Source organism: Rhynchophorus ferrugineus, unplaced genomic scaffold (genome assembly GCF_030347505.1).
Source record: "Rhynchophorus ferrugineus isolate W39M unplaced genomic scaffold, kcgeb_rfMv2 rfM2, whole genome shotgun sequence".
In the NCBI taxonomy this organism is placed as follows: Eukaryota; Metazoa; Arthropoda; class Insecta; order Coleoptera; family Curculionidae; genus Rhynchophorus; species Rhynchophorus ferrugineus.
In genome coordinates, this window is record NW_027472581.1 from 72546584 (window position 1) to 72560938 (window position 14355).

At 30.3% G+C, this 14355-nt stretch overlaps 1 protein-coding gene across 1 annotated transcript in view; it reads left to right on the top strand.

The window, feature by feature from the left end:
- Cad96Ca (tyrosine kinase receptor Cad96Ca) overlaps positions 1-9356 on the top strand; it is an 82764-nt gene extending 73408 nt beyond the window's left edge. The window contains exons 9-10 of the mRNA XM_076394615.1: positions 869-1026; positions 8252-9356. Coding sequence (XP_076250730.1) covers positions 869-1026; positions 8252-8476 — 383 coding nt within the window. The 3' untranslated portion in view covers positions 8477-9356. The remainder of the gene's footprint in view (positions 1-868; positions 1027-8251) is intronic.
- The last annotated feature ends 4999 nt before the right edge of the window (positions 9357-14355 follow it).

Genomic DNA, 14355 nt, shown 5'->3' on the forward strand with positions numbered 1-14355 from the left:
AAATATGTTTTCGTAACAATATAGAACGCGAAAGTGGGTCAAATAGAAACAACTTTTTCGAATTCGATTTAAAAATTGTCATGAAAGTCGAGGTGAAACATAAATAATTTAGCCCGGAAAATTTTAATAATGTTTTGAAATTCTTCTCGTATATTTTTTCGTAGTTTTTTTCATACAAAAAATAAAACTTTGACAATATTATTCAAATATATTAAAATTACTTCACTTTTTATATTATTACCAATTCAATACCAAGTACATTTTTTAAAGTTAAATTAATTTAAGGTTAAATGTCATTTGATAAGCGTTCACATCAGGTTGATAAACAGGAGATGTATCCATTGTAGAGTCTATATCATAAGGTTGAAATATGCTAGATAAGTATTGTGCGAATAATTCAGCTTTCTCATTGTTGCGTCGAGCCCATTCATTTTAATCATTCTTACGGTACTCGAATGACTCAACTGAATTGACTAATTTAGTTATTAGGGTACTTTAAACCTGCTGCTGAAGTTTTAGATTGCGTGAGTACTGAGAAGTTCATTGCGTTGTCCATTATAATTCAAATTATTAGGTTTTAGGCAATTAGGTATTAATTATTCGGTTTTTATATCGCCCCTATCATTGGGCACTAAACTTGTGACATATTTTTGGTTATAACTTCTTGAAGACCTTTTTGAAATTGAGTGAGAACACTATTATTCATTTAATTGAACCGTTACAGATTCCACATATTCATATTTATTTAAAATAATGTTTAGGCAATATCGTGTGTTAATTATAATTAAAAGGCTACAATTTCTATTTTAAATTTGTTCGCAACGTTTGTTAACTCTGACATGGTTAATATTTTTAAATATTATTTCAGGACGACTACCGATCAGATGGATGTCGCCGGAATCCCTATATGATAATATTTTCTCTGTCAAGTCAGATGTGTGGAGTTTCGGCATATTGATATGGGAGGTAGTCACTTTGGGGAGCACGCCATATCCAGGAATATCCGCTGCTGATGTTATGAAGAAAGTAAGCAAATATTTTACACTCATACATTATTTATCTACAATATTTTTTTATAACGTTCTGTACCAATTTTATATTTATTCTAATATATATTTATACTAGTAGATATAGGACTTTATGATTATTCATAAAATAAATATATTGTTATTATTTACTTACACTAAATATATTTGTTAGTTTCTCTTTTTACGATAAAAGTATTTACCTTTAAACGTTTTTAGCAAGTAAAAATACGAGGGTGATTTAAATATGATCGAGACAAATACTCTGACAGGTTTATATACTATTGAAAAAAATTTACAGTTTCTCTAGGTATTTTCCCTCCTAGTTACGCATTTTTCCGGAAGTTTTTTGATGCCAGTATCGAAGAATTCCTTGGTAATTCGGACAGCCACTTGCGCACGAAATCCTCTACCTTGTCGCCGGCGTTGAATCTTTGACCTCTGAGACCATCTTTCAATGGTCCAAACATGTGGTAGTCGCAGGATGATAAATTCGGACTATAGGAGGGTGTTCCACTCTAATTCCGATATTCTATCGAGCGTGAGACGAGCGGTATGAGGGCGCGCGTTATCCTGGAGAAGAATCGCACTTCGTGCTGGCATGCTCCTCGGTGTCGAGCGATAAGTGGGCTTCACGTGTGTTTTCAGAAGGTTAGAGTAGTATACAGCATTAATGGCCCATTGGGTGTGCAGGAAATAGACGTACAGCATGCCCTGCCTGTCCAAGAACACCGGACACAGAGCCTTACCCGCGGACCTGGTTGTCTTCGCTTTGATTGGCGCCCCTTCTTCCTTCTTCCTCCACTCTATAAACAACATTTTGCTTTCGGGAGTATAATAGTGTACGCATGTCTCGTCTGTAGTGAATATTCGCATTAAAAAACGCCCCCCTTCGCCTCGTATCGCATTAGCAAGCGGCGACCAATTTTTAGAATGTTTGCTCGAAGTTCAACAGTTTAAGAACCCATCGCGTCGTTATTTTGCGATATTGAAGGTGTTCATGGATATCGATTCTACACTACCAATACTGATGTTGAGTTCTGCCGAAATGTCTCGAACATTCCAATAAAATACGATAACATTATGCCAACTCTTAATACCAACAAACCAAGATTTTATATCCAATAAAACAGCGAACTCATGTCATGTAAATTTATAACGTCAAAATATCGCAAGGTTTCCACGTATAATCTTGACAACAATTTTCTAAGGCAAGTAAAATAGTGAAACAAAAATGTTATAAAATATAATTATTAACATTATCGAAACTATATTTAGTTCGAAACCAACTAAGGTATCCCCTGGAGGCCTAATACACTTAATTAAGAATTGTATATCCAGGTATTGTATTTTAATTTCATTACAGAATTAATTTGCCTTTATAGGATTAGTACTTCTTCCCTTCGCTTCTGTGTTTGCTTGTCAAGTAATAATTGTAATATCATTGTATTTGTCCTTAATTTCTTCTATTACTACCTGTGTAAATTTTTCTGGATAAAATTAGATTTAATCCCTATATTCTCCCTAATGTCTTTGTCTGGTGTACAAAATAGTTAGTGTTCATTCTCATACATTTTAACCAAATGCTCATGTATATTCTGATCAATTACAAACATATTTATGCACATACATTTTCCATGCTCCACAATAAGATTTCCTACAGTTATCCTATATTAACGAAATACTAATCTTTATTTGTTTCTACTCTCGTCATTCTGCATTGAACCATAATTCCACATCCAGAAAGTTCCATTCAGTCACATTCACTTTCTGAGACACTATTCAAGTCTATAACTATACTGTTAATTTCCAATCTAAATCTAATTCACATTTCCACCATGTGCCAATTTCAAGTCAGTCGAAGGGAGTTATTATAGACAATCGTTATATCCACATATCCAAATAGTTCCTGGTTGTATTTCTTTCTCGATCTACATATCTATTGTATTAATTCCTTACTACATCCCATAATAATTTGATCCGATTGAATATGCAACGATATGGAAGAAGACGTTACACTCTATGGTCATATTGTTCAGCCATCTGAACTTCTGTGTATTTTTTGCAAGTCTATTAAAAAAATACATAAAACGCAATTAAACATTTCATTTATATTTACCAAGTAACAATTTGAAATAATTCTTAACATACTACTCTTTAACATGGCATTTTCAAAACTTAATGTATGTTATGCCATTACTGAATCACCACCTTCCATAAAAACGTTATGGTGTATTGTCCACAAAAATAACAAATGTTTTTTTCTAGTTCTTTAACAGCTGATTTTCAAACCACGTGCAAAAACTTATGGATTATTTCTCCATGGTAGTCGTTCTTGAACTTGGAGGAAAATATTAACTTAGTTTAAGGAATAAACCCATTCTTGTTTCTAGCATGAATATATCTGCAATTAATATATTTGAATGAATTATTCATCACTTTCCATGAAGTTTTATTGTCTTTACACTTTGTATTAGCGTCCTACCAAGGGTGACCTAATATTCTCTTTTGAAATATCTATGTTACACAATTTGAATTAACAAATCTTATTTAATTTTATTATATGCTTTTAAAAATTGTATTCTTTCAAAAACAATGTTTGGAAGTTTCGATGGACCGTTTGTGGGTTATCTTTACACTAATTAAATCCTATATTTCCTAACACTTACCTTCTAGATTAACAGATTTTCTGAAATAATTGCATTAAATTATGTTTAAAATGAAAAACCACTTAATGTTTTGAAGAATTTTGAACAACTAGGCGAATTCGATAGGTTTATTGTGTTACAGGTTCGGACGCATCAGATAGTGTTTTCTCTTTTTAACTAGAATAAACTATTGTCTGATATCAAAACGAATTTACAAATTGCGATAGGCAATACATTCGATATCTTGATGACGTAAGTCCATTGTTATTTTGGATGGAGTTCTAATTTTCTGCGCTTGTTAAACAAAACTTTTAGGTTTCACCATTTTCGTCATCATTAATAATATATTAATCTAAATTGAATCCAGGACGAATGACTTTCATACAATCTTATATATATTTTAAAATTGTACTGACTCAGAACTTGTCCATATATCAATGAATCTGACGATATTCAGCACTAAATATAATTAAATTGCGTTTCCAGAAAATATTTTCACATTCACTCGTCAATCATTACTGGCAAAATTAAATTCATATTAATGAGGGATAATAAATCCACATCTAAAGTTTGGAATATCGACGCAGAAAGTTTCCCACTGCTGTAAAATATACTAACAAGTTTCAAGCATTTAACATAAAAACTTTTCAATGTCTGCTGCATAACATTTGCATTTAGTTAGTTGATAAAGTATATTTTAACTAACTGCCTCTAAACTACGGATTTTCAGAATATTACGCGTTTAATTACTTTACATTTACTTTAAATTTAGCTGTTAAATTTTGACATTTCTTCCTGAATTTGTCTTTGTATTTGTTTCAAATGCGTCGCGTTACACCCTGTGCCGATCTATGTTGCAGTTTCCTAACTATTATTTTTCAAGTAGTTTTTATTAAGTTTAGGTTTTTTTAATAAACATTGGCTACCAATAAAAGTAACTATCATTTTATTTTTAAGATAACTATATAATGTAAAATGAAAATTATTAATAAAGCATATAGGTGATTGACTCTTACAATACCATATTTTTTACTTTATGTATAGTCAATTCAAAATAGCAGTGACACCGGAGACATGTCAGAACGTCGCAATGTTGCCGCAGCAACTCTGAGTTGTAGTATAATTTGGCTCTGACATATAACAAAATTTTAATATAAATAAAATAATTGAACAAATATTCTATTAAATATAATTTATTTTAACATTACAGTACACCAAATGCATTTATTATCGAAGAACTTAAAACTGCAATTAATTTTACAGATGCAATAATTTATATGTTAGAGTTGTTTTATTATATATACATTGAGCTTTTTTCCACACTAATATCGGTAGGGTTCTAGGCGCGGTTTTGTATGTACTGGTATCTCCCGAAGGCCTAATCCACATAATGAACAATTCTATACCTGGGTAATGAATTTTACTTTCATTAGAGAGCATATTTATATTTTACGCTTAGTTCTGATAAAACTACATTTAATCACTGCATTCTGCTTAATGCATTTTCCATAGCTGCAAAAGTGTTAGTGTTATTCCTCTTCTCATACATGTTAACTAAACGTTCATATATATTCTAAACAATAATATACATGCTCATAAAGCTTTCAGACTCTATAATGCAATTCCCTACAACTATAAAGTATATTAATTGCATACTGACATTTAGTGGTTTCCTCTTTCATCGCCTTGTCTTGGTAATCGTCAGCATTAAATCAAAAACCAACATTCATAAGGATTTATTCAATCACTGTTACTTTCAGAAACACTAATCAGTGACCAATTAAGCTATTTATTTCCAATCTATTAAAAACTTGCTCAAGATTCTACCATTTGTAAATTTCTTCTTCAATGTGTCTAATCGAGCTCACACAAACCGAAGGTGCTATTTTCAACAATGCCTCTTTCCATAAATCCAGACAGATCTGGTTTGAATATCCTCCTGGACCTGAATATCTACTGTAATACTTCTTTGCAATACCATATATCAACTCAATTGAATTAAAAATGTAGTGATAGGAAGGGAGACATAATACTCTGTGGCCATAACATTCAATAATCTGATCTACTATGTATCTTTTCTCAGGCTTATTTCTAAAAAAGTAAAATGGAATTAAATATTTTATTTATATTTACTGAGTAAAATTTTGAAATAGTTTATTCTTTAACATGACTCCCTCGAAACGTATTTTATGTACTTTAAGCCATTCCTTAATTGCAGCCTTTGTTGATGAACTTGTTTGGTATATATATATATATATATATATATATATATATATATATATATATATATATACATATATATGTATATATATATACACATACATTTATATATATATATATATATATATGGCAGATATGGTGCATTGTACATAATAATAACTGATGGTTCCTCCAAGTTCTTTAAAAGTTGATTTTAAAACTACCACAAAGACAAGTTATAGTTTTATTTCTTCATGGTAGTCACCGTTGTACTTAAAGAAACGTAATTCTGCACCAGAAACAAAACCATTCCTGTTTCCAGCATGAAGAACTATATGTCTGCAATAAATAAGTCATAACATACTAACAAAACCTAATCGATAGTTATTCCAACATTTACCTTTTTCCATCAACTTTTGTTGTCTTTATAATATATTTATTATCATCTTGCCATGAGCAACCCAATGTACCATTCTAAAATATTAATGTGTCATCTAAATATAAAAATTGATATAATAATTCTTCTTGATTTTGTTTTATGTTTTTAAAAATTGTATTCTTTTAAAAGCAATCTCTGGAAGTTCCATTAAAACCCTTCCTGGGTTATCTTTACACCATTTAAATCGTATATTATCCAACAATGTATGAACTGATGTTCTACATCTCTCAAATAGCTGCATATCTTTTGGATTTTTATGGATACTTTCCAGACTAACAATTTTCTGTTACTGTTTTATACATTTCGTATATTTGATCTCTGAAACACCAAGCTGATCTTGATTCGTCACCTGTTTCACATAAACACGGTTTCTTTTTGGCGAATTTAAGGTTATATTGTTTTTTATTTTTTGTATATTTTGTATTTTGTGTATCAAAAATATTTTCAATAAAAACCGCGGCAATTTCAAGTTATTCAAATATTAAAACAAAGAGTTAAAACAAGATTTGCCGGTTTATAAACCGTAATTATAATATTTTGAAGAATTTTCGGACGTTTGGCAAATGGGCAACTTTTGCAGGCTCATTCCGTTATATGTTCGAACGTCTCTAAGAACATTCTATCTTTTTTTAAATAGAATAAAATGGCAAGGATAATATTGTCTGACTGTAAAACGAATTTACAACTTTAGACAGACACATATTGACACTCGTGTGAATTGACTATATATACATTCTCACCGTTCGATATATTTTTCAAACAATCACGCATTTGTCTGGATATAATTTCTGACACAGATAATAAAATAAATGTGACATAGATCTGGTGGGAAAGTCAATGGCCAAATATATCAACTTTAGATGAATTTTATTTAGTCTTCTAAGCCTACTAGTCTTAATAATATGACAAAATACTAGTTCTGAACTGTTCGATAATATCTGAACTGTATCGATAAAATTCCAAAATAGTGGAGGCATAATATGTCGATTGATATAAAGTTTATTACCTTGAGCGGATTTATTTAAGTTTTAGTTAATTTACAGTTTTTTATATACTTTGAAAAGAAAAGACACTTTTTTTAATTTTTGAAGTGTATACCGCGAAAACCATTTTTGCTTAATATGGTAGGTAAGATGTAATCTTCAATTTATATATTTTCATATAGGTCTACATTGAATGTTGGGACATAAAAACATTCATTGTAGACCATTCATTAACATCAATACGTTTTATAACCAAAAGGACCATTTTTAACTATACTTTTAAAGTGTCGATGCCAATACATTTCATTAATTGGCAATGTTCAATAGCGCTTCTTTCCTTTTCTTTCAACAGCAAAATTTTTTTTTATCAAGGTGCAAGTACGGTATTAATTATTTTTGGCCATTGTGACCAACGATTTGTTTAATCATTACAGTATCGAACGGTTGTATCTGCGACTTAAATATATATTTAGATAAATAAATAAATGCTTCGAGGAAATCAGTTCAGTTGACTTACATTCAAAAGATTGAAAGCCTCAAAGACATGATTGTTATTTGCTTTTGGTCTATATCTACAACTAAACTGAGTTTCAATGGATTGTTTAGAAGAAAGCTGCTGGCGCTGCATAAAAAGTACAAAAAATATATATACCAGCTTGAGGTACACAGAGATCAATGTATATCATAGGTTTTCCATTTTTTTCGTTGCTAAACGGATATTTGAATCAGCTTTCCTTGGAAATGTAGCCATAATTAATTGGACAAATATTTTTATAATTTAACTTTAGACAAAAAAGCTTTTCACACAGTATTCATTCATCATAATTCAGTACTCTCACCAGTAATATAATATTTGGCTTCCCTTCAGCATCAGACTCGGTGAAGCCACGTGCATTTAGTTTCAGTATTTAGGTCATATAAATGTTCATAGATATTAATATATCATTTTCTTTGTAGGTCCGTGATGGATATCGCCTGGACAAACCTGAACATTGTCGACGAGAATTGTACAACATTATGTATTACTGTTGGGACAAGGATCCAAAGAAGAGGCCGTCATTTAGTGAACTGGTCGAACTTTTGGAAAGGTTGCTGCTCACAGAGACTGATTATATTGAATTAGAACGTTTCCCAGACCACTCCTATTACAATATGATGAGTTTAAGTGGAGAAAAACTCTAATACTCTGCGACATTTAACGATATTTTAAAATTAATATTTATTTTACTTTTATAACAAATCATTTGCGTAGATCAATAATTTAAATTGTGCGATATTGATATCAAATGTCAATAACAGACACTATAACTAGCACCACTTTGATTATTCCTAGTTAATTTTCTTATTTAAACATGCTGGTATATATCATCGAATATGATTATGACGCAAAAAATAAAATTTTGATGATATATTTAGCATGAAAAAAATCTCGATATAGTATACTCATTTATGAATTGTATTTTAGTCAGGTTTTTAGGAGATATATTAAAAAAAATAAAGTCAGTATTCCCAATGAGCATTATTAAATTCTGTATAAGCAATTTTATAGTTTAGATATATTTCAATAAATTCTAACGTATATCTAGAAGAACGGAGAATCTTTTAATTTTGTTTATTTGTGTTTGTTTTATCTTCTTAAGAAAAATACCAAAGAACAATCATGCCAAGAGAAATGTCAATATTAAAAAACAACTAGATACCCTAAGGGATATTTCTTATAATGACTCAATAACAAAAAGAAGCAAATATTCAGTAAATTATCTAGTCTGTAGATATTTGTAGATGTATGTAGATGTAGTTTCATAGCCGTAATAATGTTTCATTAATGACCTTGTTATAGTCAGTAACTATTAACTATGTAAATATTAACGTTGTTAAGAAGCGCTCACTCTAAGTGGTTGTTAAAAATCAATGATTGTTTTGTAAATATAGGACTTTATACTAGCATAGCAAAACCGTTATGCGATAGTTAATCTTAGAAAACATTAAATATTTTCATTAAGATTATACTGTAATCATTTTTGTAAAAATATATAAAATATACTTTTTATACACTACATAATTTTTATTTTTTATTTAGTCATAATATTCTTGAACACTTCACACTTGAACCAATTTCGGCTGGAGTTCCACAAGAAACAGTACTTGGAATATTTGGTAACGTCACAGTTATAATGGTAAAAAATGAATCTTTGCCTAAGGCTATAAAAAAAGTACCAATCGCGTTCAACAAAATCTACAAATGGACTACAGTCTGGAAAATACGGTTTAAAAGCTCTAAATCTGTCCATTTAATTTTATGTTGCGGCTAATTGATAAAAACTTAGTTATATCACTTGACGGATGCCCGATTTTTCAAGCAGAATCAGCTAAATACATAAGAATATATCTAGATGGTAGGTTAAACTGGAAACATCATGTTATACAAAATGCGGAGCAGGTTAAGCTCAAAGTGAAGCCACTGTATTGATTAGTTGGAAGATACTCTCAATTTTATCTAAAATCAAAGAGATTGGTTTATCAGTCAATCATAAAGCATATTTGGACTTATAGGGTGCAGATATGGGGTTGCACTAAAACATCAAACCAACGGGTAATCCAAGGCACCCAAAACAAAGTTTTACGATTAATTACCAATGCTTATCGATACGTAGCCAACGAAGAGCGCCACCATGACCTTGGAATCAAATAGATATACGAAGTGACCCTATATTTCGCTCTAAAACATAATATAAGGTTGTTAAATCACAGCAATGTGAAAGAAATACAGCTACTGGACAACACGCAGAAAATCTGAAGATTGAATCAAACCATACGAACTACTTTAGTGTATAAGTGTATTTTTAACTTGAACTTAAGTAGATTAGTCTTATTCTAATTTGGTAAACATACACTGATGTATTAATTCCGCATTCCTTGTTTCTTTATTAATGCAATTAAAACAGAACAGTAGTAATAAAATAATTTGTAAATTAATATCTCTATTCTATTAATTTTCTCTACTAAGCAAATCGAATATAAGATATAATTAATAAAAAAATAATAATTTAGCTATAATAATTAGCAAAGCTGTGAAAAATTCTTGCTTTGGCTTAATACAGCACAAATTACAAAATACTTATATGTACTTAAAATACGAAACAAAATATACGTCGTGTATTTTAAAAACCAAATAAAACATACAATATATTAAATATTTTATTGTAAAACACAAAATACAAATTAGCAAAAGAGGCCTGGGTTATGTGAATAGAATAGAACGAATACAGCTTAGATTACTTATCAGTAAGAGCTCCATCTTAGGTCATATCTATGGTTGAAAACTGCCTCTATTCGTAAAAAAATCATATGCTTTACTAATAGTGCTATTTGCGTTACTCCCTGGCATTATCTTATGTTATCTCTTGTAATATGCCCCTACGACGTGAACTGCAAGATTTATGTATAAGATTTATATTGTATTACTTGCCTCCCACCGGTTGTGAAATTTTCTGGCCACCAACGCATTTTTAACCAACTTCGAAAAAGGAGAAGGTTTTATGTTCGGCTGTATAATCAAATAGCATCGTAGTTATTCATACTAATAAATTTAATCAAACGTAGTTTTCTGAAAATAATCGTATAATAATGAAAATAACATCGAATTCATCAGTCATCATTATTTTCTACAGAAGGCACCCATTAGATGACTTATTTTCGAATGTGTTTGGAGTCCATAAGCATTTAAAATACCAAGTACAAAATATCTAAGCTGAGACACTTTTCAGAATTACAAATGCCAAATATGTATACCGTTTCTCAATAATTGTTTCTTTATTCCTGTAAATAAGTATATTATAGATTATAGTATTTATTAATCATACGGCAAGTACCTTTATATAGTTTACCCATTGTAATATTAAATAAAATAACGACGTAATTTATTGAGTAAATATCTAACACTAGAAAGAGAAAAATAAAATAATTTTAACTAATAAATTGAACCGACTTCAAAAAATATATAAAGAAATCACTAAAAAGTTAAAAATAATCAGACTTATATTTTTAATACAAAAGAACAAAAGTTTTAAAATGGAATATTTACATAATAATCGTTGTAATAACTTAATGTTGTTGTAATAAAATAAACAAAAAACTGATTGAACCTATCTACTACACGCATTTTATATTCTGTTATAAATACACAATTTAGCTAGGTAGGTATTACCTAAATCTATTTCTATATTTACAACATTAATTTAACTACCACCAACTGATCAGTTTGAAGCCGTTGTTGGAAAGAGATTAATAGGTTTAGGTAGCTATTAAGCTAAATTGTGTATATAGAGTATAATATAAAATACGTGTAATTTTAAATTATATTTCGCTATTCCTTGCTTATTTATTTCGCTCATCGATTACAGACTCAGTTGCAGATACCTCATATTTAGTTTCTCTTCTATAGCTTTCATTTGAACTCACCAACAAATGAGGAATTAAAATTTTATGCAACAATTTTATAACTGTTAATATTCTATGCAATATTAATTTTAACTCTTAATGCACAAATTAACGTATTTCTCACCTGAAATATTCGGTCAATGCTTTGTTAAGAAATGAATTAACTAATGAATCCTGAAATTAATAGAGAAGTCAATACCAGTAAAATTTGTCAATACCAAAAAAAAAATTATATACTATCTCTCCAGAACCATACAAATTACTCCTTAAGTCATTAAAAAAGAACATTTTTTCTTTTTTTCTTCTTGTTTACCGGATATCAAATTAAATCAAGAGCCGATTTCGAAATTCCAAATATCCTGCAAGTAAAAAAAACGATGATTGTTGTTATTTTTGAATTTTGATAAATTATTGGATAAGCTTTTCATATATGTTAGGTTTTTCTTTAACAGCTTCCTTTCGTTTTTCTTTGCAAAGAATGAAAATATAACTTTAAGATATCATACTAACATATTCTTAATCGTTTTTCATACGATATCTTTGCCATAACTCTTTAATAATTCCAAACACGGGAATAACCGAAAATAACACAAAATCTTAAAATAAAAATTAAATAACTTAGTAGAATAATGTTTTAACTACACACTTTCCGTTTTAACATCGTTTCGAATATAAAATTTAGCCGGCTTGGTGGCGCAGTGGTAATGGCGATGGGACGGTCGTCCTACTGTTGCGATAGCCGCGGGTTCGAATCCTGCTGGGGCATGGTCGTAAATTTATGTTTGTGATTGTTTAAAATTTGTGAATGTTCTAGGCAAGAGTGTAAAATCCGACAAGGAAAATGATCCCAGTCATGCCAGTAACCAGGCTGGGTAAGACCGGATGTATTCTGGGATGATTTCTAAAGTTGGTCACTCGCCAGTCGGTAGGATTAATGCTGAGGACCGTGGTTCGGAGCCCACGTTAGACTTTAGGCCCAGTCCAGATAAACCTATAGTTGCTAAAAGGAGACTTTAAAATATATCCAAAAAAAAAATAAATTTAAGATTTATCGAACACTATTTTCACGTCTTCAGATGCCCCCGTTTTCTTCAAAAATGGAGGCTAAACCAATTAATATATAGATTGTGGTAAGTAACTGAAATTCTTATAACAGATCAATTTTTCAAAAACCAGTGAAAATACAATGTAAAAAACGTAAGTAGCATAAGACAAATCAAAACGCCCTTGTGGCAATTTTTACGAGAGATAACTTCTTTCCCGTGATATCACTATCACGGTATTTAGCCGTTTACCTGCTATTAATAAATCAACTCGAAATAACTTATTAATTCTTGAAATATTTAAGAGCACTCTTCATCAAGGAATTCCTCCAATTATTCATCACTGAACTTTATCGATAGCTTTGCCGGAAGGCCGATTCATTGTTATTCATTCTATAAATAAATAAAAGGTACTAAATGGGCGTTTAATTAGGTTAATATTAGATGGGATTGATAATTACTCCAGGTAAAATTGTAATGCTGTATTATTAACACTATGTATTTTATCCGTAATAAACGTATTCAGCAAATCAACTTAGTTTTTTTTCTTTATCTTTTTCAGTGCACCGGGCGATGTGAAGTTTGACACGCTTAAATTGTATACGCAGGAATAATTTATAGGCCTAAAATATTTCATTATAATTTTTTTATTTATTTTTAATATTATTTCTTAGTTTCATTAATTATTTACTTCAAATACCTGGGTTTTTAAGAGTCAATAATTCATTTAATGAATTTAAATAAATATCTATAATCTACAATTCTAAATTGAAAAATAACGTGAGTAATTGTGTTCCTTATTGTTTTAATATACACGCTAAAGCCACATAATAATTTCAACATTTCTCTATACAAATATTTTCTGTTTTAATATACAAAAGTCTATTGCTTCATTTAATAGTTCATACTTACGTCTATAACATAAAATTAAAACATTTTCACATATACTTATATTTAATACTTTGAAGTAGCTATATATAAGTAATAAGTAAGTAAAATAATCTTACTTACGACACTTTTCTTATAATGTTCAGTGATGTAATATTTTTTACATAACAGGTCAATTTAAAAGTCCCCGGCCTACCATAGTAAAACACATCATTTTGGCAAAATTAGTTTTTTTTTATTCAACATAATTCCCTTCAAGGGTGCTACACCGATTATAGCGACTTTCTAACTTTTCGATACCATTTTTGTACGATTTGTTTCATATCAGAGATCTGAGAGTATTCTTTTGAGATCCGAGAACAGGAAATAGTCGCTGACGGCCAGACCTGGAGAATGCGATGGATGAGGAAGCAATTCGAACCCCAATTCATGGATTTTTGCCATCATTTTCACTGACTTGTGACATGGTGGATTGTCTAGGTGAAGCAGCACTTTCTTTTTGTTCAAACGCGGCCATTTTCGGCGATTTCGTCCTTCAAACGGTCCAATAACGCTATGTAATAGTCGCTGTTGATGTTGATTCTTTCTTTTTCCAGGTAGTCAATGAAAATTACTCCATGCGCATTCAAGATACAGACGCCATAACTTTGCGAGCCGACTGTTGCGTTTTCCCACCCTTTGGAGCGGATT